The sequence below is a fragment of the Pongo pygmaeus genome, chromosome 1 (assembly GCF_028885625.2).
Source record: "Pongo pygmaeus isolate AG05252 chromosome 1, NHGRI_mPonPyg2-v2.0_pri, whole genome shotgun sequence".
NCBI lineage: Eukaryota > Metazoa > Chordata > Mammalia > Primates > Hominidae > Pongo > Pongo pygmaeus.
The window spans coordinates 192,738,740-192,760,217 of NC_072373.2; the positions used below are offsets into that span (position 1 = coordinate 192,738,740).

General features: G+C 47.1%; 1 protein-coding gene across 1 annotated transcript in view; it reads left to right on the top strand.

Annotated features, from left to right (window-relative positions):
- The window catches only part of SF3A3 (splicing factor 3a subunit 3), a 33,421-nt gene extending 18,604 nt beyond the window's left edge, over positions 1-14,817 (top strand). The window contains exons 13-17 of the mRNA XM_054494647.2: positions 2,261-2,425; positions 2,535-2,645; positions 3,866-3,956; positions 12,163-12,218; positions 14,054-14,817. Of these exons, the coding sequence (XP_054350622.1) occupies positions 2,261-2,425; positions 2,535-2,645; positions 3,866-3,956; positions 12,163-12,218; positions 14,054-14,131 (501 nt within the window). The 3' untranslated portion in view covers positions 14,132-14,817. The remainder of the gene's footprint in view (positions 1-2,260; positions 2,426-2,534; positions 2,646-3,865; positions 3,957-12,162; positions 12,219-14,053) is intronic.
- Positions 14,818-21,478: the final 6,661 nt, after the last annotated feature.

The following is a 21,478-nucleotide window of genomic DNA, read 5'->3' on the forward strand; positions in this document are numbered from 1 at the left end:
CCAGAACTTCCAACACTATGTTGAATTGGAGTGGTGAGAGAGGGCATCCATGTCTTGTGCCAGTTTTCAAAAGGAATGCTTCCAGTTTTTGCCCATTCAGTATGATATTGGCTGTGGGTTTGTCATAAATGGCTCTTATTATTTTGAGAAACATCCTATTAATACCTAGTTTATTGAGAGTTTTTAGCATGAAGGGCTGTTGAATTTTGTCTAAGGCCTTTTCTGCATCTGTTGAGATAATCATGTGGTTTTTGTCTTTGCTTCTGTTTATATGATGGATTACGTTTATTGATTTGCATATGTTGAACCAGCCTTGCATCACAGGGATGAAGCCAACTTGATCATGGTGGATAAGTTTTTGATGTGCTGCTGGATTCCGTTTGCCAGTATTTTATTGAGGATTTTTGGATCAATGTTCATCAGGGATATTGTCTAAAATTCTCTTTTTTTTGTTGTGGTCTCTGTCAGGCTTTGGTATCAGGATGATGTTGGCCTCATAAAATGAGTTAGGGAGGATTCCGTCTTTTTCTATTGATTAGAATAGTTTCAGAAGGAATGGTACCAGCTCTTTTTGTACCTCTGGTAGAATTCGGCTGTGAATCCGTCTGGTCCTGGACTTTTTTTTGGTTGGTAGGCTGTTATTGCCTCAGTTTCAGAACCTGTTATTGGTCTATTCAGGGATTCACCTTCTTCCTGGTTTAGTCTTGGGAGGGTGTATGTGTCCAGGAATTTATCCACTTCTAGATTTTCTAGTTTATTTGCGTAGAGGTGTTTATAGTATTCTCTGATGGTAGTTTGTATTTCTGTGGGATCAGTGGTGATATCCCCTTTTTCATTTTTTATTGCATCTATTTGATTCTTCTGTCTTCTTTATTAGTCTTGCTAGCGGTCTATCAATTTTGTTGATCTTTTCAAAAAACCAGCTCCTGGATTCATTGATTTTTTTGAAGGATTTTTTGTGTGTCTGTCTCCTTCAGTTCTACTCTGATCTTAATTATTTCTTGCCTTCTGCTAGCTTTTGAATGTGTTTGCTCTTGCTTCTCTAGTTCTTTTAATTGTGATGTTAGGGTGTCAGTTTTAGATCTTTCCTGCTTTCTTTTGTGGGCATTTAGTGCTATAAATTCCCTCTACACACTGCTTTAAATGCGTCCCGGAGATTCTGGTATGTTGTGTCTTTGTTCTCATTGGTTTCAAAGAACATCTTTATTTCTGCCTTCATTTCGTTATTTACCCAGTAGTCATTCAGGAGCAGGTTGTTCAGTTTCCATGTAGTTGAGCAGTTTTGAGTGAGTTTCTTAATCCTGAGTTCTAGTTTGACTGCACTGTCATCTGAGAGACAGTTTGTTATAATTTCTGTTCTTTTACATTTGCTGAGGAGTGCTTTACTTCCAACTATGTGGTCAGTTTTGGAATAAGTGTGATGTGGTGCTGAGAAGAATGTATATTCTGTTGATTTGGGATGGAAAGTTCTGTAGATATCTATTAGGTCTGCTTGGTGCAGAGCTGAGTTCAATTCCTGGGTATCCTTGTTAACTTTGTCTCGTTGATCTGTCTAATGTTGACAGTGGGGTGTTAAAGTTTCCCATTATTATTTTGTGGGAGTCTAAGTCTCTTTGTAGGTCTTTAAGGACTTGCTTTATGAATCTGGGTGCTCCTGTATTGGGTGCATTTTTTTTTTTTTTTTTTTTTTTTTTGAGGAGTCTCGCTCTGTCGCCCAGGCTGGAGTGCAGTGGCGGGATCAGAGCTCACTGCATCCTCAAACTCCTGGGCTCAAGCAGTCCTCCTAACTCAGCCTCCTAAATAGCTGGGACCACAGGTGCACACCTCCATGCCTAGCCAATTTGTAAATGTTTTGTAGAGATGAGATTCCACTGTGTTGCCCAGGCTGATGTCAAACTCCTGGCCTCAAGTGATTCTCCCACCCCAGCCCCCAAAAGTGATAGGATTACAGGCGTGAGCCACCACACCCAGCCAGGAAATATTTTAGAGTCAGAATAGATGAGACTGTTTTCTGTTGTTCTGTAATAGCCTCAGATGAGTAATTAGGCAAGTGATGTAAAACCTTTGACTCTTTTCTTTGGGATCAGGTAGAGCCTGCTGATAAGGAGTTCTGATATGAAGGCAAGATTTTCCTTTATTCTGTAAGAAAGAACCTTATCCTTGGAAGTAAGGGGTCAGCAAAAGTTACAGGAAAACAGGAAATTTCCCTTCTTATTCTGCACTACTTTTTTCTGACTTTTCATTTATGGACCTGCTTTAGGAACAGCGACATCTCACTCATGAAAATGTACAGCGCAAGCAAGCCAGAACAGGAGAAGAGCGAGAAGAAGAGGAAGAAGAGCAGATCAGTGAGAGTGAGAGTGAAGATGAAGAGAATGAGATCATTTACAACCCCAAAAACCTGCCACTTGGCTGGGATGGCAAAGTAAGTCTCAGCACTACCACTTTCTCCCCATTCCCCATTTTGGAAACAGATACAGAGTTTAGTAAGCTAACACTACTTCTTGGTTTTGTTTTGTTTTTTTCTTTTTTAGCCTATTCCCTACTGGCTGTATAAGCTTCATGGCCTAAATATCAACTACAACTGTGAGATTTGTGGAAACTACACCTACCGAGGGCCCAAAGCCTTCCAGCGACACTTTGCTGTAAGGAATTCAGAGCCATTTTTCATGGGAATTGAAGTAAAAACATGAGACTTTTAGAGAAGAGAGTAGGAGCAGCCTATGTGGACCACTGGTGTCCAGAGCCAAAGGGAATCAGAGAAGGATGGTTTTAAAATCAAGCCCATGGCATTTGACTTTTGGCACCAATGTTAGTCTTAAATACCTGAGATAGTTTCTGGAGGAATTCTACCGCACCACTCTTTGAACCTTATTTGGTTTTCTCTTGCCTGCTCTTACACTTCTCTGTTTTTGTCTTTCTGCTAGCATTTTAGACCAATTTCTGACTTCTTGGTTATTTCTCTACCCCATTGCTAATACTCAAGATAAAAAATAGGGCTGATTGATCTCTTTCGGATCTTAAATGGATCTTTGCCTCTTGAGAAAATAAAAAATGAAGGGGCTGATATTTATCAAGCCATTCTTGAGACAGGATGTTGTCCAGATGGTACTGTGTAAGTGGGCTCACCTCTAAGTGGGCTCTACTTAGAGTTCTTAGATTTTGGAAGGAAATTTTACAGAATGGAAAAGATTTGTGCTAGACCAAGGATGACAAATTTATGTGAACTCCTCTCCCCCTCTCTGAGTCATACATATTACTAATTGATAATTGATCTTTTTTGCTGAGCCCATGAGTGAGTTCTGTATCCTTCTCAGCACCTCCTACAATGACTGGAGTTGGCATCCAGGATAAAGCCCATGCCATTTACCATCCCTTAGCTAAAACTGCCATCATGTCAGTGTATAATCTCCCTGCTCTCTCCTCACCACATCATTGTGCCTAATAAAAAGTCTTCTCCTTTACCTACAAAGATGATGCTGACCTGCCATTAGTAACCCCTATTCATGCAGGTGTTTGGAGTTGCTGGGGCTTTGGTAAGTTCTCCTGCAATATGGGAGATGTAGTTAGAGTTGTGAAGTTTTTCTGCGATCTTGACCCAGAGGTTTTATGTATAAGACTACTGGGTCTAGAATCTAGGTTTACAAGCCAACCCAGTGAGGCAAACCATGCAGTGCTGCTTTGAAATACCACCCTTTTGTCAGTCACAGGCAGCTGTTTACAAACATGAAACACAAAAGGAATGCTATCTTTAGGTGGAGTCTTGCAAAGGGCCATGTTAGGATTTATAGAGTAGAATGGAGTTAGTGCTCTGTGTTCAGCTATTCCCATTTCACATGATCCTTTTGCTTCTCTCTTCTCCCAGGAATGGCGTCATGCTCATGGCATGAGGTGTTTGGGCATCCCAAACACTGCTCACTTTGCTAATGTGACACAGATTGAAGATGCTGTCTCCTGTAAGTTTTATTTACTGTCTCCTAGGCCAGTACAAATGGCCTCTACTCCTTCAATTCAGCATCCTAATACCCTGTGTATCCAGGATTAAAGGCAGTAGGTTGTGGAGATGTAAAATCTAGGACAGTTGTATAATTATTGCATTTCTGTTTTTTGTTTTGTGTTTTTTTGTTTTGTTTTGTTTTGAGATGGATGGACTCTCGCTCTGTCGCCAGGCTGGAGTGCAATGGCGCAATCTTGGCTCACTGCAACCTCCACCTCCCGGGCACAAGCAGTTCTCCTGCCTCAGCCTACCGAGTAGCTGGGACTACAGGCACGTGCCACCATGCCTGGCTAATTTTTTTTTTTTTTTTTGAGACGGAGTCTCACTCTGTCGCCCAGGTTGGAGTGCAGTGGCACGATCTTGGCTCACTGCAAGCTCCACCTCCTGGGTTCATGCCATTCTCCTGCCTCAGCCTCCTGGTAGCTGAGACTACAGGCACCCGCCACCACACTTGGCTAATTTTTTGTATTTTTAGTAGAGACAGGGTTTCACAGTGTTAGCCAGGATGGTCTTGATCTCCTGACTTCATGATCCGCCCGCCTTGGCCTCCCAAAGTGCTGGGATTACAGGCGTGAGCCGCCACGCCTGGCGAATTTTTTGTATTTTTAGTAGAGACGGGGTTTTACTGTGTGAGCCAGGATGGCCTTGAACTCCCGACCTCAGGTGATCCGCCCACCTCAGCCTCTCAAAGTGCTGGGATTATAGGCGTGAGCCACCATGCCCAGCCTTTGGTTCTGAGACGAGTCTCACTCTGTCGCCAGGCTGGAGTGCAGTGGCACGATCTTGGCTCTTGCAACCTCCGTCTCCTGGGCTCAAGCGATTCTCCTGCCTCAGCCTCCCTAGTACCTGGGATTACAGGCATGTGCCACCACGCTCAGCTAATTTTTCTATTTTTAGTAGAGATGGGCTTTCATCATGTTGGCCAGGCTGATTGAGGTGACGAACTCCTGACCTCAAGTGATCCACCCACGTTGGCCTCCCAAAGTGCTGGGATAACAGGCGTGAGCCACCGTGCCTAATTATTGCCTTTTTTTTTTTTTTTTTTTTTTTTTTGAGATGGAGTTTCGCTCATATTGCCCAGGCTGGAGTGCAATGGTGCAATCTCAGCTCACCGCAACCTGTGCCTCTTGGGTTCAAGCGATTCTCCTGCCTCAGCCTCCCAAGTAGCTGGGATTACAAGTACGTGCCACCATGCCCGGCTAATTTTGTACTTTTAGTAGAGACGGGGTTTCTCCATGTTGGTCAGGCTGGTCTTGAACTCCCGACCTCAGGTGATCCGCCCACCTCGGCCTCCCAAAGTACTGGGATTACAGGCATGAACCACCGCGCCCAGCTAATTATTGCATTTTTAAGGGGAATGAATTAGTCGGCAGTGCTGATTGTTTCTCCTTTGAGAAGAGCTCTGTGCTGAGTATAAACCAGGACTTTTAGTCTGGGTCTGTGAACTCCCTTGTATGCAAGATTTTGATTGAATGGTTGTATGTATAGTTTTCTGAATTGATTTTAATGTGTTAAATAATGACTGATATAAAGGAAAATATAGAAGTACCCTCAGTAAGCTTGTGTTAGAGGCCATAGAAACACATTAGCAAAATACCTCTTGAAAGTGAAGTGGAGTGCATGTCAGGGAATGTGCTGCTGAAGCACATAAACGACCGCTGCCAGGCTTCCTGTTTTCCCAGCAGTAGTAGCTTTCTCTGCCATTAACATTTTCATGGCAGCCTTTTTCTTTTCTTCTTTTTTTTTAATTTAATTAATTTTTTTTTTTTTTTTTTTTTTTTCTGAGACGGAGTCTTGCTCTTTCACCCAGGTTGGAGTGCAGTGGCGCGATCTCGGCTCACTGCAGGCTCCACCCCCCAGGGTTCACGCCATTCTCCTGCCTCAGCCTCCCACGTAGCTGGGACTACAGGCGCCCGCCACCTCGCCCGGCTAATTTTTTGTATTTTTAGTAGAGACGGGGTTTCACTGTGTTAGCCAGGATGGTCTCGATCTCCTGACCTTGTGATCCACCCACCTTGGCCTCCCAAAGTGCTGGGATTACAGGCGTGAGCCACTGCGCCCGGCCAAATTTTTTTTTTTTTTTTTTTTTTTTTTGAGACAGAGTCTTGCTCTGTCACCCAGGCTAGAGTGCAGTAGCGTGATCTCAGCTCACTGCAACCTCCACCTCCTGGTTCCAAGCGATTCTCCTGCCTCAGCCCCCCGAGTAGCTGGAATTACAGGCGCTCGCCACCACGCCTGGCTAATTTTTTTGTATTTTTAGTAGAGACGGGGTTTTAGCATGTTGGCCAGGCTGGTCTCAAACTCCTGACCTCGGGTGACCTGCCTGCCATGGCTTCCCAAAGTACTGGGATTACAGGCGTTAGCCACCGCACCCATCCTGGCTTTTTATTTTCTTTTCAGTGGATCTATGTCACATTTCACTGTTGGCTGATTAGACAGAAGTAAGGTATTTTACCCCCCCATCCCCCCCACTGTGTTAAATTACAGGCACTTTACTCTCAGTTATGCTTAGCAGGCTGTTCAGCTGTTTGGTCAGCTTGAACCTTGGGCTTCCAACTCTGTTGCCCAGGCTGGAGTGCAGTTGTGCAATCACAGCTCACTGCAATCTCTGCCTCCCAGGCTCAAGTGATCCTCCCACTTCAGATTCCCAAGCTGATGGGACTGCAGGCTTGTGCCACCACGCCCGGCTAATTTTTGTATTTTTTGTAAGAGATGGTGTTTCACCATGTTGCCCAGGCTGGTCTTAAAAGTCCTGTACTCAAGCGATCTGCCTGTCTCAGCCTTTGAAAGTGCTGGGATTGCAGGCGTGATCCCCGCCCAACATGCAACATGCTACAACCTCTCTGTCATTTGAAACTGTTTATATTGACAGAGATTACCTCTTCAGTGGGACTGCACTAAGATTCTTTAACTTATATAATTTCTTGACTTCTTATGACAAAGTAAGAAACCAAGTGCTTTATAAAACTATTCTGAGTTTCTTTTCTTTTTCTTTTTTTTTTTTTTTGGTGCAGATGGGGTTTCCTTGTTGCCCAGGCTGGTCTCAAACTCCTGGGCTGAAGTGATCCTCCCACCTTGGCCCTACAAAATGCTGGGATTATAATTATAGGCGTGAGCCACTGCACCCAACTTTATTTATTTATTTATTTATTTATTTATTTATTGAGACAGAGTCTTGCTCTGTTGCCCAGGCTGGAATGCAGTGGCTGATCTTGGCTCACTGCAACCTTCACCTCCTGGGTTCAAGCAATTCTTGTGCCTTAACCTCCCAAGTAGCTGGGACCACAGGCATGCACCACCACGCCCAGCAATTTTTGTATTTTTAGTAGAGACAGGGTTTCACCATGTTGGCCAGGCTGGCCTGGAACTTCTGACCTCAAGTGATGCCCCCACATTGGCCTCCCGAAGTGCTGGGATTATAGGCATGAGCCACCATGCTCATGTTAAAGGATGACTGATATAAAGGCAAAAATAGAAGTGCCCTCAGTAAGCTTGTGTTTGAGGCTGTAGAAACACAGCAGCAAAATACCTCTTGAAGAAAGTGAAGTGGAGTGCATGTCAGGGAATGTGCTGCTGAAGCACATAGAGGACCACCGCCAGGCTTCCTGTTTTCCCCGCAGTGGTAGCTTTCTCTGCCATGAACATTTTCATGGCAGCCTTTTTCTTTTCTTCTTCTTTTTTAATTTCATTTCATTTCATTTTTTTTTTTAATTTTTAAGACAGAGTCTTGCTCTGTCAACCAGGCTGGAGTGCAGTGGCGTGATCTCAGCTCACTGCAACCTCCATCTCCTGGTTCCAAGCGATTCTCCTGCCTTAGCCTTCCGAGTAGCTGGAATTACAGGCGCTCGCCACCACGCCTGGCTAATTTTTTTGTATTTTTAGTAGAGACAGGGTTTTAGCATGTTGGCCAGGCTGGTCTCAAATTCCTGATCTCAGGTGACTTGCCTGCCTTGGCTTCCCAAAGTGCTGGGATTACAACACGTGTGTCTTAAAACAGTCTTTCCTCTTTCCACAACGCCATACTACCTTCTTTGAAATCACACTTATCACGTGATTTTTTAAGGGTTGGTCATTAAGAGTCTTTCTAGAAAGAAATTGTGTTCTCTTAGCCATACAGAGTTTTGTTTTTGTTTTTGTTTTTTATTTGAGACGGAGTCTCGCACTGTCACCAGGCTGGAGTGCAGTGGCGCAATCTCTGCTCACTGCAACCTCCACCTCCCGGGTTAAAGCGATTCTCCTGTCTCAGCGTCCCAAGTAGCTGGGACTACAGGCGTGCGCCACCACACCCAGCTAGTTTTTGTATTTTTAGTAGAGATGGGGTTTCACCATGCTGGCCAAGATGGTCTTGATCTCTGACCTCATGATCTGCCCGCCTCAGCCTTCCAAAGTGCTGGGAATACAGGCATGAGCCACCACGCCTGGCCCTAATTTTTTTTTTTTTTTTAGAATATCATTGGCAGGGCCAGGCGCAGTGGCTCACGCCTGTAATCCCAGCACTTTGGGAGGCTGAGGCAGGCGGATCACAAGATCAGGAGATCGAGACCATCCTAGCTCACACGGTGAAACCCTGTCTCTATTAAAAATACAAAAAATTAGCCGCGTGTGGTGGCGGGCGCCTGTAGTCCCAGCTACTCAGGAGGCTGAGGCAGGAGAATGGCGTGAACCCAGGAGGCGGAGCTTGCAGTGAGCGGAGATCGCGCCACTGCACTCCAGCCTGGGTGACAGAGTGAGACTCTGTCTCAAAAAAAAAAAAAGAATTATCATTGGCAGGTTCATGATTCTTCAATTGTATTACTTTCAGAATTTATCTACTTATTCAGCTGTCTAGGTTAGTCAGTTTCTCCCTATGAATGTTGTTATTGCCACTGTTTTGATTAATTGTATTATTTCTACCCATCATGGCTTCCCTTGAACTTTTTAGGTTCACCACATAGCATTTGTAGTTTTATTTCTACCTCAATTTCTACTGCACCCGAACCCAGCCCCTCTCTTCTCTCTCTTTTTCTGAAACAGGGTCTTGCTCTTTGCCCAGGCTGGAGTGCAGTGGTACAATCTTGGATCACTGCAGCCTCCGCCTCCTGGGCTCAAGTGATTCTCATATCACCATTCCTGGCCTGGATTAACTTGTTTAGATCATTCTTTTGAAATTTTTATTTTCTCTCTTGGAGATTTTAGCCTGGAGCAAGAGATTCTGTACTGTCATTTAAGTTACAGTGGTTTTTTTTGTTGTTGTTTTGTTTTTTTTTTTTTTTTTTTGAGACGGAGTCTCGCTCTGTTGCTCAGGCTAGAGTGCGGTGGTGTGATCTCCACTCATTGCAACCTCCACCTCCTGGGTTCAAGCGATTCTCCTGTCTCAGCCTCCCGAGTGGCTGGGACTACAGGTGCACGCCAGCATGCCCGGCTAATTTTTTGTGTGTTTTCGTAGAGGTGGGGTTTCACTTTGTTGCCCAGGCTGGTCTCGAACTCCTGAGCTCAGGCAATCCACCCACCTCAGCCTCCCAAAGTGCTAGGATTACAGGTGTGAGCCACTGCACCCGGCCGCAGTGATTTTTTTTTTTTTTTTTTTACTTAAATAGAGGGTTTTACTTATAAATTTATTATGTTAATTATTCCATTGGTTTAGATTTATTATTTTTATTTTAATTGTACAAAAGCTAAGAAAGAGCCCTCTGAAATTGCCACCAGAAATCGCCATTTAGGTGATTGGTCGCACTTTATTAATATTCTTTTTTTTTTTTGAGACAGAGTTTCGCTCTTGTTGCCCAGACTGGAGTGCAATGGCACGATCTCGGCTCACTGCAACCTCCACCTCCCGGGTTCAAGCAATTCTCCTGCCTCAGCCTCCCGAGTAGCAGGGATTACAGACATGCACCACCACGCACAGTTAATTTTGTATTTTTATTAGAGATGGGGTTTCTCCATGTTGGTCAGGCTGGTCTCGAACTCCCAACCTCAGGTGATCTGCCCGCCCACCTCAGCCTCCCAAAGTGCTGGGATTACAGGCATGAGCCACTGCACCCGGCCTTTTTTTCTTTCTTTCTTTTTTTTTTTTTTTTTTTTTTTTTTTTGGCAGAGTCTTGCTTTGTCACCCAGGCTGAATTCTTGGTTAGATTCTTGAAGGGCTTTGGCAAAGCATATGACAGGGTCCTGCCCTGTCACATAGTAAGCACATAACTTCTCCAATCCTCCCTGATGTGCATATTACCTGGGCTTGAAGACCAGCTAATGTTTTTTTTTGTTTGTTTTGTTTTGAGACGGAGTTTCGCTCTTGTTGCCCAGGCTGGAGTGCAGCAGTGCGATCTCGGCTCACCCCAACCTCCACCTCCCGTGTTCAAGCGATTCTCCTGCCTCAGCCTCCTGAGTAGCAGGGATTACAGACATGCACCACCACACCCAGCTAATTTTGTATTTGTAGTAGAGATGGGGTTTCTCCATGTTGGTCAGGCTGGTCTCGAACTCCCAACCTCAGGTGATCTGCCCACCCACCTCAGCCTCCCAAAGTGCTGGGATTACAGGCGTGAGCCACCGCACCCGGCCTTTTTTTCTTTCTTTTTTTTTTTTTGGCAGAGTCTTGCTTTGTCACCCAGGCTGAATTCTTGGTTAGATTCTTGAAGAGCTTTGGCAAGGAATATGACAGGGTCCTGCCCTGTCACATAGTAAGCACATAACTTCTCCATTCCTTCCTGATGTGCATATTACCTGGGCTTGAAGACTTCAGCTAATGTTTTTTTTGTTTTTTTGTTTTTTTTGAGATGGAGTTTCGCTCTTGTTGCCCAGACTGGAGTGCAGTGGTGTGATCTTGGCTCACCCCAACCTCCACCTCCCACGTTCAAGCGATTCTCCTGCCTCAGCCTCCTGAGTAGCTGGGATTACAGGCATGCACCACCACGCTTGGCTAATTTTGTATTTGTAGTAGAGATGGGGTTTTTCCATGTTGGTCAGGCTGGTCTCGAACTCCCGACCTCAGGTGTTCCGCCTGCCTCAGCTTCTCAAAGTGCTGGGATTATAGGCATGAGCCACCATGCCTGGCCAACTTCAGCTAATTTAAAGCAATTAGCAAAGAAAGAAAAGTTGATTAGTTGAGCACCCATGTGCCAGGTGCAGAGCTAAGCATTTTATCATATATTGTTTCATTTACTATTCATTCACCCATCTTAGGCTTTAACGGTCTCTCTGTGATATTTCTTCTAATCTTGTCAAGTTTAGATTATTCTGCTTGATGGGAAAGGTGGAAACACAGGAATCAAGTTCTGTTTTCTCATCATCTATTGATACTTTATTATCTTCCCTCTCTGGCAGTGGACCTGTCTTATGTATTACATGTAGCCATCTGTTCTAAGAGTTCACCTTCCTGACACCATACTTTAAGATTCAAGTTGTTGGCTGGGCACGGTGGCCCACGCCTGTAATCCCAGCACTTTGGGAGGCTGAGGCGGGTGGATCACAAGGTCAGGAGATGGAGACCATCCTGGCTAACACGGTGAAACCCCATCTCTACTAAAAAATACAAAAAAAAAATTAGACGGGCGTGGTGGCGGGCGCCTGTAGTCCCAGCTACTCGGGAGGCTGAGGCAGGAGAATGGCGTGAACCCGGAAGGCGGAGCTTGCAGTGAGCCGAGATCACCCCACTGCACTCCAGCCTGGGCGACAGAGCGAGACTCCATCTCAAAAAAAAAAAAAAGATTCTAGTTGTTCTTTCCCTGGTTTGTATCTGTTTTTTTCTTGTGTATACATGTCTGATCACTCCTTCTGAAGCTACGATGATTTTTTCAGATGTCTTTACGTTTTCTCCTTCATAGAGATTGTTATTGAACTATTAGAATTTTTATATTATGAGCTTTAAGAAAGGAAGGTCACTTTCCCCATTATTCTCATAGGTTGTTCCACATTAACCTCCTTCAAGAGTATCAGTTTCTCTGTTTTCGGAGGTCTTTGGTTATATTTGATCCAACTTTTATAGCAAAGCAAGATCATGATGAATTTTGCAGTGGAAGGGGTTTTGTCTATAGGTGGTCCAGAACCAAAACTCTGGTTTGGGGTAGGCAAGAATCTCAAAGGCAGAGTCTTCTAGGGAGCATTCTAATGGCAGGGAGAGAGGATTATAACACTGGATACCCGACAGATGTTCAGTCCATCCTGATTGCTGTTCATTTCTCATCCTGCAGTGTGGGCCAAACTGAAATTGCAGAAGGCTTCAGAACGATGGCAGCCTGACACTGAGGTGAGTACTAATGTGGATGGTGTTGGGGATAGTGTCAAGTGATAGACAGCTCCCTCACCATGTAGAAGGGAGGCGAAAGATGGTCCCTGGTGTACTGCAGCAGCGAGTAGAATGTGACAATATCTACAAATTGACTTTTCCTTTTGTTTGACACGGAGTCTCGTACTGTTGCCCGGGCTGGAGTGCAGTGGTACAATGTCAGCTCAATGCAACTTCCGCCTCCTGGGTTCCAGCAATTCTCCTGCCTCTGCCTCTCGAGTAGCTGAGATTACAGGCGCCCGCCACCATACCCGACTAATTTTTGTATTTTTAGTAGCAACAGGGTTTCACCATGTTGGCCAGAGTGGTCTCAAACTCCTCACCTCAGGTGATCCACCCACGCATGCCTGTAGTCCCAGCTACTTGGGAGGCCTAGGCACGAGAATCACTTGAACTGGGAGGTGGAGGTTGCATGAGCCGAGATTGTGCCACTGCACTCCAGCCGGGGTGACAGAGCAAGACTCTGTCTCAAAAAATAGTAATAATAATTAGCCAAGTGTGGTGGCGCATGCTTGTAGTCCCAGCTAATTGGGACTGAGGCAGGAGGAACGCTTGAGCCCAGGAATTTGAGGCAGCTGCTGAGCTATGATCATACCACTGCACTCCAGCCTGGGTGACGGAGTAAGACCCTGTCTCTTTAACAACAAAAAGACAGATTGTATTCTGCCATTCAAATTTTGAAATGGGCCAGGTGCAGCAGTTCATGCCTATAGTCCCAGCACTTTGGGAGGCCAAAGCAGGCAGATCGCTTGAGCCCAGGAATTGGAGACCAGCCTGGGCAACATGGTGAAACCATATCTCTACAAAAAATACAATAATTAGCTGAGAGTGGTGGCACATGCCTGTGGTCCCAGCTGTTCAGGAGGCTGAGGCAGGAGGATTGCTTGAGCCCAGGCTGTCGAGGCTGCAGTGAGCTGTGATCGCACCATTGCACTCCAGCCTGGGTGACAGAGCAAGAACTTACCTCACAAAAAAAAAAAAAAAAGAAAAAAAAATTGAAATGGCAAGTGGGAGTACCCAATCTCATGTTCTGCCATGGGGATTTATAGACTAAAATGCCGAGACTCTGTATCATGTATTAGATCTCCTTTGAGGAAAGCATCTAATGAGAGATGATACTCTCATAGCGACAGGGAGATGTCCTTGTTGGTCTTATGATGGTCATCCCAAGCAGCAGGTTTCAGAGATGAGGAATGACATGTATGTAAGGAATGGTATTGACTCACTCCAAGTCCCATAGTAACTGACAAAGCCTTTTTTTGAGTCAGTGGTTTTCAGTATTTTTTTCTTTTTGGCAGCAAAACTCTCTTCCACTTGTAATATAGTACTCTGATATATAAAATAGAATCAAGCAGAATTGCTCTGGACATGGGGAAGCTCAGACTTCCTGGCCTCCCTTTCAACCCCTGCAATTGCCTCTGAGCAGAAACCTGGGATTCTTGGGAACCATTTGAGAACTGCTGTTGTAGGTCAGCCTTTCTCAACCAGGGTTCCCCATCTTAAACATAGAGAGCTAAATGAACTATTTTTTCAGATACTCTAATGATGGGTCATGACTGATACCATTCTAGATGTCTACGAGAGAAGTTAATTCATTGCACACGGTGGCTGCTTTGGGGCAGTGGGACTTAATTCTCTTGTGGAACCCCAGTTGAGAAAGGCTTAGATGAATGCCAGTCTTAGTGTACCAGAGTATGCCATGGAATCAGGCCAGGATGAGCTCAGGTACCTAGAGATTGGTTCCAAACATTTCTTTTAGAAGAGCTGTCTAACAAAGTGTACCCCTTCCTTTTCAGGAAGAATATGAAGACTCAAGTGGGAATGTTGTGAATAAGAAGACATATGAGGATCTGAAAAGACAAGGACTGCTCTAGTGTTCAGGGATGTAGCTCAGCTTTTGGGCTAGCCCAGGCTTCCCTGAGATCTGCTTTTTCTATTTCTCCCAACCAAATCCTCTTAAAGACCCTTTGCTATGTAGTCTCATGGTCTAGCATGCATCTTGTAGAAACAAGGCATGCTGGCAGATTGCAGGGTTGAGATGTGTTTTATCTGTTTTATATTTTAAAAGATTCTGCCAGAAAATAAAACCAGACCTTATTCTAAAGCCCAGGGTTATGGACCAACTCAGTGCTTCAGGTCTTAGTGCCTCCATACCTCTTCCTCACCAACTTTAGTAGTAGCTGAGATTTAATGGGCACCTGTTATGCTACATCATGTTCGGTAAATCTGACCTGACCTCTTTCCCCACCCTCCTTTGTTGCTGCTTCCCTGAATGAGTATTACCCCAGGATGAGGTCTGCCATCAGCTTAGTTAGCCATTGATGCAAATACTAGGGAAAGACTAGGAGGATGAGCCAGGGTTGCTACTAAGGACTAAGTGTCGCACCAAGATTTGCCTTTTGTATTTGCATAAAGAAAGGAGTTGGAGCTGGTTGCAGTGGCTTGTGCCTGTAGTCCCAGCTACCTGGGAGGCTGAGGCAGGAGGGTTGCTTGAGACCAGCCTAGGTAACATAGTGAGACCCTGTCTTATTTAAAAAAAACAAAAAACAAAAAACAAAAACGCATGGTGGCATGCACTGTAGTCCCAGCTACTCAGGAGGCTGAGGCTAGAAGATCCTTTGAACCTAGGGAGACCAGCCTGGGCGATATAGTGAGGCCCCATCTCAAAAAAAAAAAAGGGGGGGGAGTTGGGCTGTATTGGAATGGGCCTGCAGCCCAACATACAAGGGAACTAGGACCAACAGTGACTTCACCAGCTTGCTAGGTCAGAATGAGAGACTGGTGGGTCTGTCTACCTGTTTCTTCTACAAGATCCCTATTTGACTATAAAAGTAGCTAATACTCACATGTTCTCCAAGCCCAAGTAGCCATGGTAGAGTTGGGTAGAGTTGAGCAGCTGCCCCAGGATCCAAATGTGGTGTCTGAAATGGAAAGAACTAAGGCAACCAGGAAGGCACTGATCTGCCTTATAAGTACAGTCATCTGAAAGTCAGGCCTGCTGCAGGACAGGATCCCCCAGAGACCCCATTTGCCTCTCAACGCTCAGACCTTCAACTGTTTTTTAATAAATCTACTTTTTTAAAAAATGTTAATCTTTTTCTTTATATTATACATTTATATCTTATTTTTCTAAAAACCTGCCAAGAACCAGTGCCGCACTTGTCCCATGCAGAGGCAGGCTGGCTAATATATCTACTTTTAAAAATTCCAACTCAGGCCAGGCGTAGTAGCTGATGCCTGTAATCCAAACACTTTGGGAGGCCGAGGGCAGCAAATTACTTGAGGTCAGGAGTTGGAGACCAGCCTGGCCAACATGGCGAAACCCTGTCTCTACTAAAAATACAATTAGCCAGGCGTGATGGCATGCACCTGTAGTTCCAGGTACTCAGGAGACTGAGGCAGGAGGATCACTTGAACCCAGGAGGCGGAGGTTGCCATGAGCCGAGATCACGCCACTGCACTCCAGCCTGGGTGACAGCAAGACTCCGTCTCAAAAAAAAAAAAAAAAAAAAAAAAAAAAAGTCCCAACTTGAATTAGCCTTCTGCCTCACACCAATCTTTTGCCCTGGTTATTTCCATGGCAGTAAAGTTTCACCACCCCCACCCCAGTGGCACTGCACTCTAGGTTGGTATTTTCCTTCCTAGTTCAGCCCACCCCTGTGCAACTCATTCCCTTGCGCCTTCACTCCTTCATTTAAGACTCCAGGTCGGGTGCAGTGGCTCATTCCTGTAATCCCAGCACTTTGGGAGGCCGAGGCGAGCGGATCACTTGAGGTCGGGAGTTCAAGACCAGCCTGACCAACATAGAGAAACCCCGTCTCTACTAAAAGTACAAAATTAGCCAGGCGTGGTGGCACATGCCTGTGATACCAGCTACTAGGGAGGCTGAGGCAGGAGAATCACTTGAACCTGGGAGGCGGAGGTTGCAGTGAGCCGAGATTGCACCACTGCATTCCAGCCTGGGCAACAAGAGCGAAACTCTGTCTCAAAAAAAATAAGACTCCAGTTGGACAGCCTCTCCAGGGCCTGAGCTGAAGCAGAGTGAGTGAATAATTAAACCTAACTGAGCCAACTGGAAACACTGATTAGTGGAAACTGGCCCAAAGTGCAAGGAGACATTGCCATTTGAGAAAAGAGTTAAAGCGTTGGAATGGGAAATGTGGGGAGAAGATGGCCCTTCAGACTGCTCGTCAGAACAGTGGCTGCATTGGGCTACCAAGGAATGCACCTGCTGCTTTCCAGCTGTTGGAGTCCTCAAAACCCTGTCTTGAGGCTACCTGGGACTCCAGGGTTAATAGGTTCTCCCTCTACAGTGTAGAGAGGAAGTGGGACCAGGTCCTAAGGAATCCTGCCATCCCCTTGCCCAGTAACTGCAGTCAGCATGCGAACTCTGCCAGAACAACCTTGGAGGGAACCTCGGGCTTACCTGTCACAGCAAAGGCTTGTTCATTTGTTACCTTCATTCATTCAGGGTTTTTTTAGTGCCTTCCATGTGCCAGGCACAGCTAGATCAAACCTTGAAAATTAAAGTGGAGGTGAGACAGGGCAGAAGCCAGAGGTGAAGAAGCTCAGCAGCAGCCTCTGGGCACGCAGGAAGAGCCATATGGCCAGTTCCATCCAGCTGCAAGGGGCACAGCTGTTTTCTGAGGTGCAGGCAAATCACATCAGAATTGGTTCTCAGAGGTGATCCTTCAGGTTTGGACTCCATAGGGTCAGCCAAAGGAAGAGAATTTCAATTGACCACCTGCCTCAGCCTCCCAAAGTGCTGGGATTTCAGGCATAAGCCACTGTGCCCAGCCAAAAATCTTTCTTAGACATGGAGTCGGAACCTTTGCCAATGCACTTACTGCTGAGAACAGTTAATTCAATTAGCTCTTCATGGAGGAAAGCTGCAGGGAGCGTTTAGGGAGTTGTTCCTGGGATTGACTCTCAGATTGGTGCTGCTAAACCCAGAGGCTGCACCTGGAATGAGCCCTCCCAGGAGGAGTCTTTACTCTCTACTTCTCAGATGAAAGTGAAGAAATCTGTCTCTGGCCTCAACCAGGTATCCCTTTCTTCTCCATTTTCTGTCCATTTCCCTCCCTGGGGTCAACTTGTGCTGGAAGGCTCTGTGAAGGGAGCACACTAAAGGTAACCAATGTGTTGGGGAAGTGAAGTTCTGAGATATTTCTCTCCCTCTGCATTAAAAAAAAAAAATCCTTGGGATGATAGCAACCTTTCCCCTCATCCTTCAGGTCGTACTGTCAGCCTCAGCTCAGAGTTCTCAGGGTGGGAATGAGCCTGTGACCCTCTCCACCCTCATCCAGAAAAGTCCTCCCATTACAGGTCCACCCTGGGAGGACACTAGTCTCCTCTCCCTCTGATCTCTTCTGAGAGCCCTCTCCACCTGCCAGGTTTCCAATCCAGACAAATAAGGCACCTCCCAGTGGGATGTTGGGATGGCGGTCTTTTGATCTGCTCAAGCGGCTTTATTTTCTCCCTCCAACTACAGTCAGTCTGGGCAGCAGCTGTGCTTTCTTCTTTTCTGTGGTCCCTGTGTGTCCCCAGTGGCAGCAACGTGAGAGGCAACTCCCAGAGCTGAAAAGTCATTGGAGGGGAGGAGGAAGGGCAGCTTCCAGTTTCCAGGGGCGGCAGCTGTAGCCTCCCTGCCTTGTGCATGCACACTCACAGCCCTCTGCACCTTCAAGTGTGCAGGTAGGTCTACAGCTGGGATAGGGTGGGGCACAGAGAATATTGAGAATATGCTCTAGCCATGGAGGGGCACACAAACTAAAGGAGATGGACAAGAAGACTGGATTAATACAGCCTAGGAGGTACCCATCTGTCTTTGCCCAGCCTTCTGATTCTGCTCTGTGTCTGTCCACCTGCCCCATCATATTCCTGAGATGTCCCTCCAGCCTCATCTGTGCAAAGTAAGGAGAAGGAAAGGGGCTTCTGTGGGAAGCCTGGGCTCTTCACAAAGCTTCAGGGACCTGGGTAGAACCTTTGAGCCCTTTGAACCTTTGGCCTTTGGAAACTGAAGTCCCCTTGGAGAGGGGCTGACTGTGTAAAAACTTTTTTTGGCCAGGCATGGTGACTCACACCTGTAATCCAAACACTATGGGAGGCCAAGGCGGGCAGATCATGAGGTCAGGAGATCAAGACCATTCTGGCCAACATGATGAAACCCCATCTCTACTAAAAATACAAAAATTAGTCAGGCGTGGCGGCACGCACCTGTAGTCCCAGCTATTCAGGAGGCTGAGGCAGGAGAATTGCTTGAACCCGGGAGGTGGAGGCTACAGTGAGCCAAGATCACGCCACTGCACTCCAGCCTGGGCGACAGAGCGAGACTCTGTCTTGCTCTGTCACTTTTGTGTTTTTTTTTTTTTTTTGTAAGATGGAGTCTCGCTGTGTCGCCCAGGCTGGAGTGCAGTGGTGCAATCTCCGCTCACTGCAGCCTCCGCCTCCCGGGTTCAAGCAATTCTCCTGCCTCAGCCTCCCAAGTAGCTGGGACTACAGGTGTGCGCTGCCACGCCTGGCTAATTTTTTCATGTTTTTGGTAGAGACGGGGTTCCACCATATTGGCCAGGCTGGCCTTGAACTCCTGACCTCATGATCCACCTGCCTCGGCCTCTCAAAGTGCTGAGATTACAGGTGTGAGCCACCGTACCCGGCCCCAAAAACTTTTTTTTTTAACAAGGTCTCACTGTTACCCAGGCTAGAGTGCAGTGGCATGATCATAGCTCACTGCAGCCTCCCAACTCAGGCTCAAGTGACCTCCCCACCTCAGCCTCCCAAGTAGCTAGGACTACAGGTGCACACCTCCATGCCCGGCTAATTTTTTATAGAGAAGGGGGTCTCACTATCTTGCCCAGGCTGGTCTTGAAATTCTGGCCTGAAGCAGTTCTCCTGCTTCAGCCTCCTGAGTCACTGGGATTATAGGTGTGAGCCACCATGCCCAGCAAGAGAACTGTTTCTTGAGTGTAGTGTTTGTTGGTGGGGGGGATGGATGGGCAACAGAGAGGCTGACACCATCAGAAGGGCCCAACCCAGGAGTCCTTGCTGCACACTCTCCTATGTATCGCATCACCCTGGCTGCTGTCACTTGAGAGACAAGTCTGAGTGCTGATGGAGGATTACATCCATGAGGACAGGGAAACGGATGCCCCATTAGCATTGGGAATGGTAGGGTCTGGGTTGTGCTCAGCTTCCAGGGGAGGCGAGAAGATAGGAATAATGCCCCACTCTCTTCTCTAGCAGTTTCCTACCTTGTATGGAAAAACCTAAACCCAGGCTTAGCAGACCCTTCTAGGTGTGATCCGTTAGTGTTGCAGGGGGCAGAGTCTGGGATCTAGGAACCCAAAGTCTGAGAGCTACCTCCTATCTTTGGCTCAGCACTCATTTAGGGATAGGCTGGGGTCTGAATCCTGAAGAACACTTGGAAAAGTGAGTCTGGACTTTTGACCCTCTGTGGCCCAGGGTTTTCCTGCCCTGGGTTCTGAGGAAGCCCATGACCCCACCTTCCCACGCCCCGGCACCTACTGACGTTGGCAGCAAATGAGGCCAGATCAGAGTCACTGGGTATCTATTTCCTGTCACTTCACCTGCTCCAGTTCTGCCTCCCCTCAGGCTGGGATGCTGCTGTTGCCATGCCAGTGACAACATGTGTCTCAGGGTGGCTGTTACTGGGATGCAGGCCCCTTTGTGCCTACCTCAGTGTCACTCTGACAGTATGACTTGCAGGAAGTGAAAGCTGAGCCCCTGAGACCTCTTATTCCCTAAAGGTTGACCCACCCCCACCCCAGTTCCCCAGCCTCAGTTTATTCATCTGCATAGTACAATAACGGAAATTTTGCTTGTAGATTTCCTCAGCTGCCCAGAACTGGTCCTTCCCTCTCTCTGGCTCCTGCAGCACCTCAGTTGAAGATGTATGTGGCCAATGGTAGCCACAGAGCTGCTTTGCTCAGAGGTAGCTGTCCTCAGCCCAGGGACCCTGGCCTTTCCTGGACCATGACTACTGCTGGACCCTGGGACTGCCCCTACTTTTCCCTAAGTTCATGACCTCTTCCACTTAACTGCTGCATGACCTTTCTTTGACCTATGACCTTTGAGCTGGTTATGACCTTGAACTCCTGACCTCATGATCCACCTGCCTCAGCCTCTGCAGTGGCTCCCTCTCTCCTTTTCCTCCTATCAGTCCTCCTGCTGGCCTTACTGGTAGCCCAGAACCTGGCAAGCAGTCAGCTGACCCCTGCTCCTGTCCAGGTAAGCAGCATATGAGGGAGGGGACAGCCTTCACCGCGCCCGGCCCTGACCCCTACATTTAATGTCTTCCTAGGCCAGGCATGGTGGCTCACGCCTGTAATCCCAGCACTTTGGGAGGCTGAGGTGGGCAGATCATGAGGTCAGGAGATAGAGACAGGCCAAGGCGGGTGGATCACGAGGTCAGGAGATCGAGACCATCTTGGCTAACACGGTGAAACCCCGTCTCTACTAAAAATACAAAAAATTAGCCGGACATGGTGGTGCTGGGTGCTTGTAGTCCCAACTACTCGGGAGGCTGAGGCAGGAGAATGGCGTGAACCTGGGAGGCAGAGCTTGCACTGAGCCAAGATCTTGCCACTGCACTCCAGCCTGGGATGACAGAGTGAGACTCCGTCTCACCACATAAAAATTAAAAAAAAATAATAAAAAAAAAAGTCTTCCTTCCTCATTAGCTCCCCAAGTCTGAGCTTTCTACCTTTGGTGCCCCACCCCCTCTCAGATTCCCCACTCCTAACATCCCCACCATTCCCCAGTCCAGCCCATCCAGCACTCCCCTCCCCAACAAGCTACAAAGAGGCCTGGGGCAAGCACCTGTGCTCACGCAGGCCGCGGTGGGGAAGATGTCAGGTTGTGAGCTGCCCACACACATCATGCTCTCCCTGGGGGCAAGGCAGGGGGTCAGGGCTTTGCAGAGGTGTCACAGCACTTCCCCAGGCAGTCCTGCTCTGCTCCTAGGCCTAGCCCACCTGACGATCCCAGAGGACAAGCTACATTCCATTCCACCCCTGGTGACCACCACCTTGCCAGCCCTCCAGGGAAATGTGTCTCATTCTCACCTGCCTCCTCTAGGAAGTGGAGGCAGGGACGGACAGCGTGTGGTGGATGGGACCAGTGACACGGGCACGATAGGGCTCCAGCCTTGCCTCTGTCCAGCATTTACCACCTCTTCACTCTGCACAGAGCTCCCAAACCTC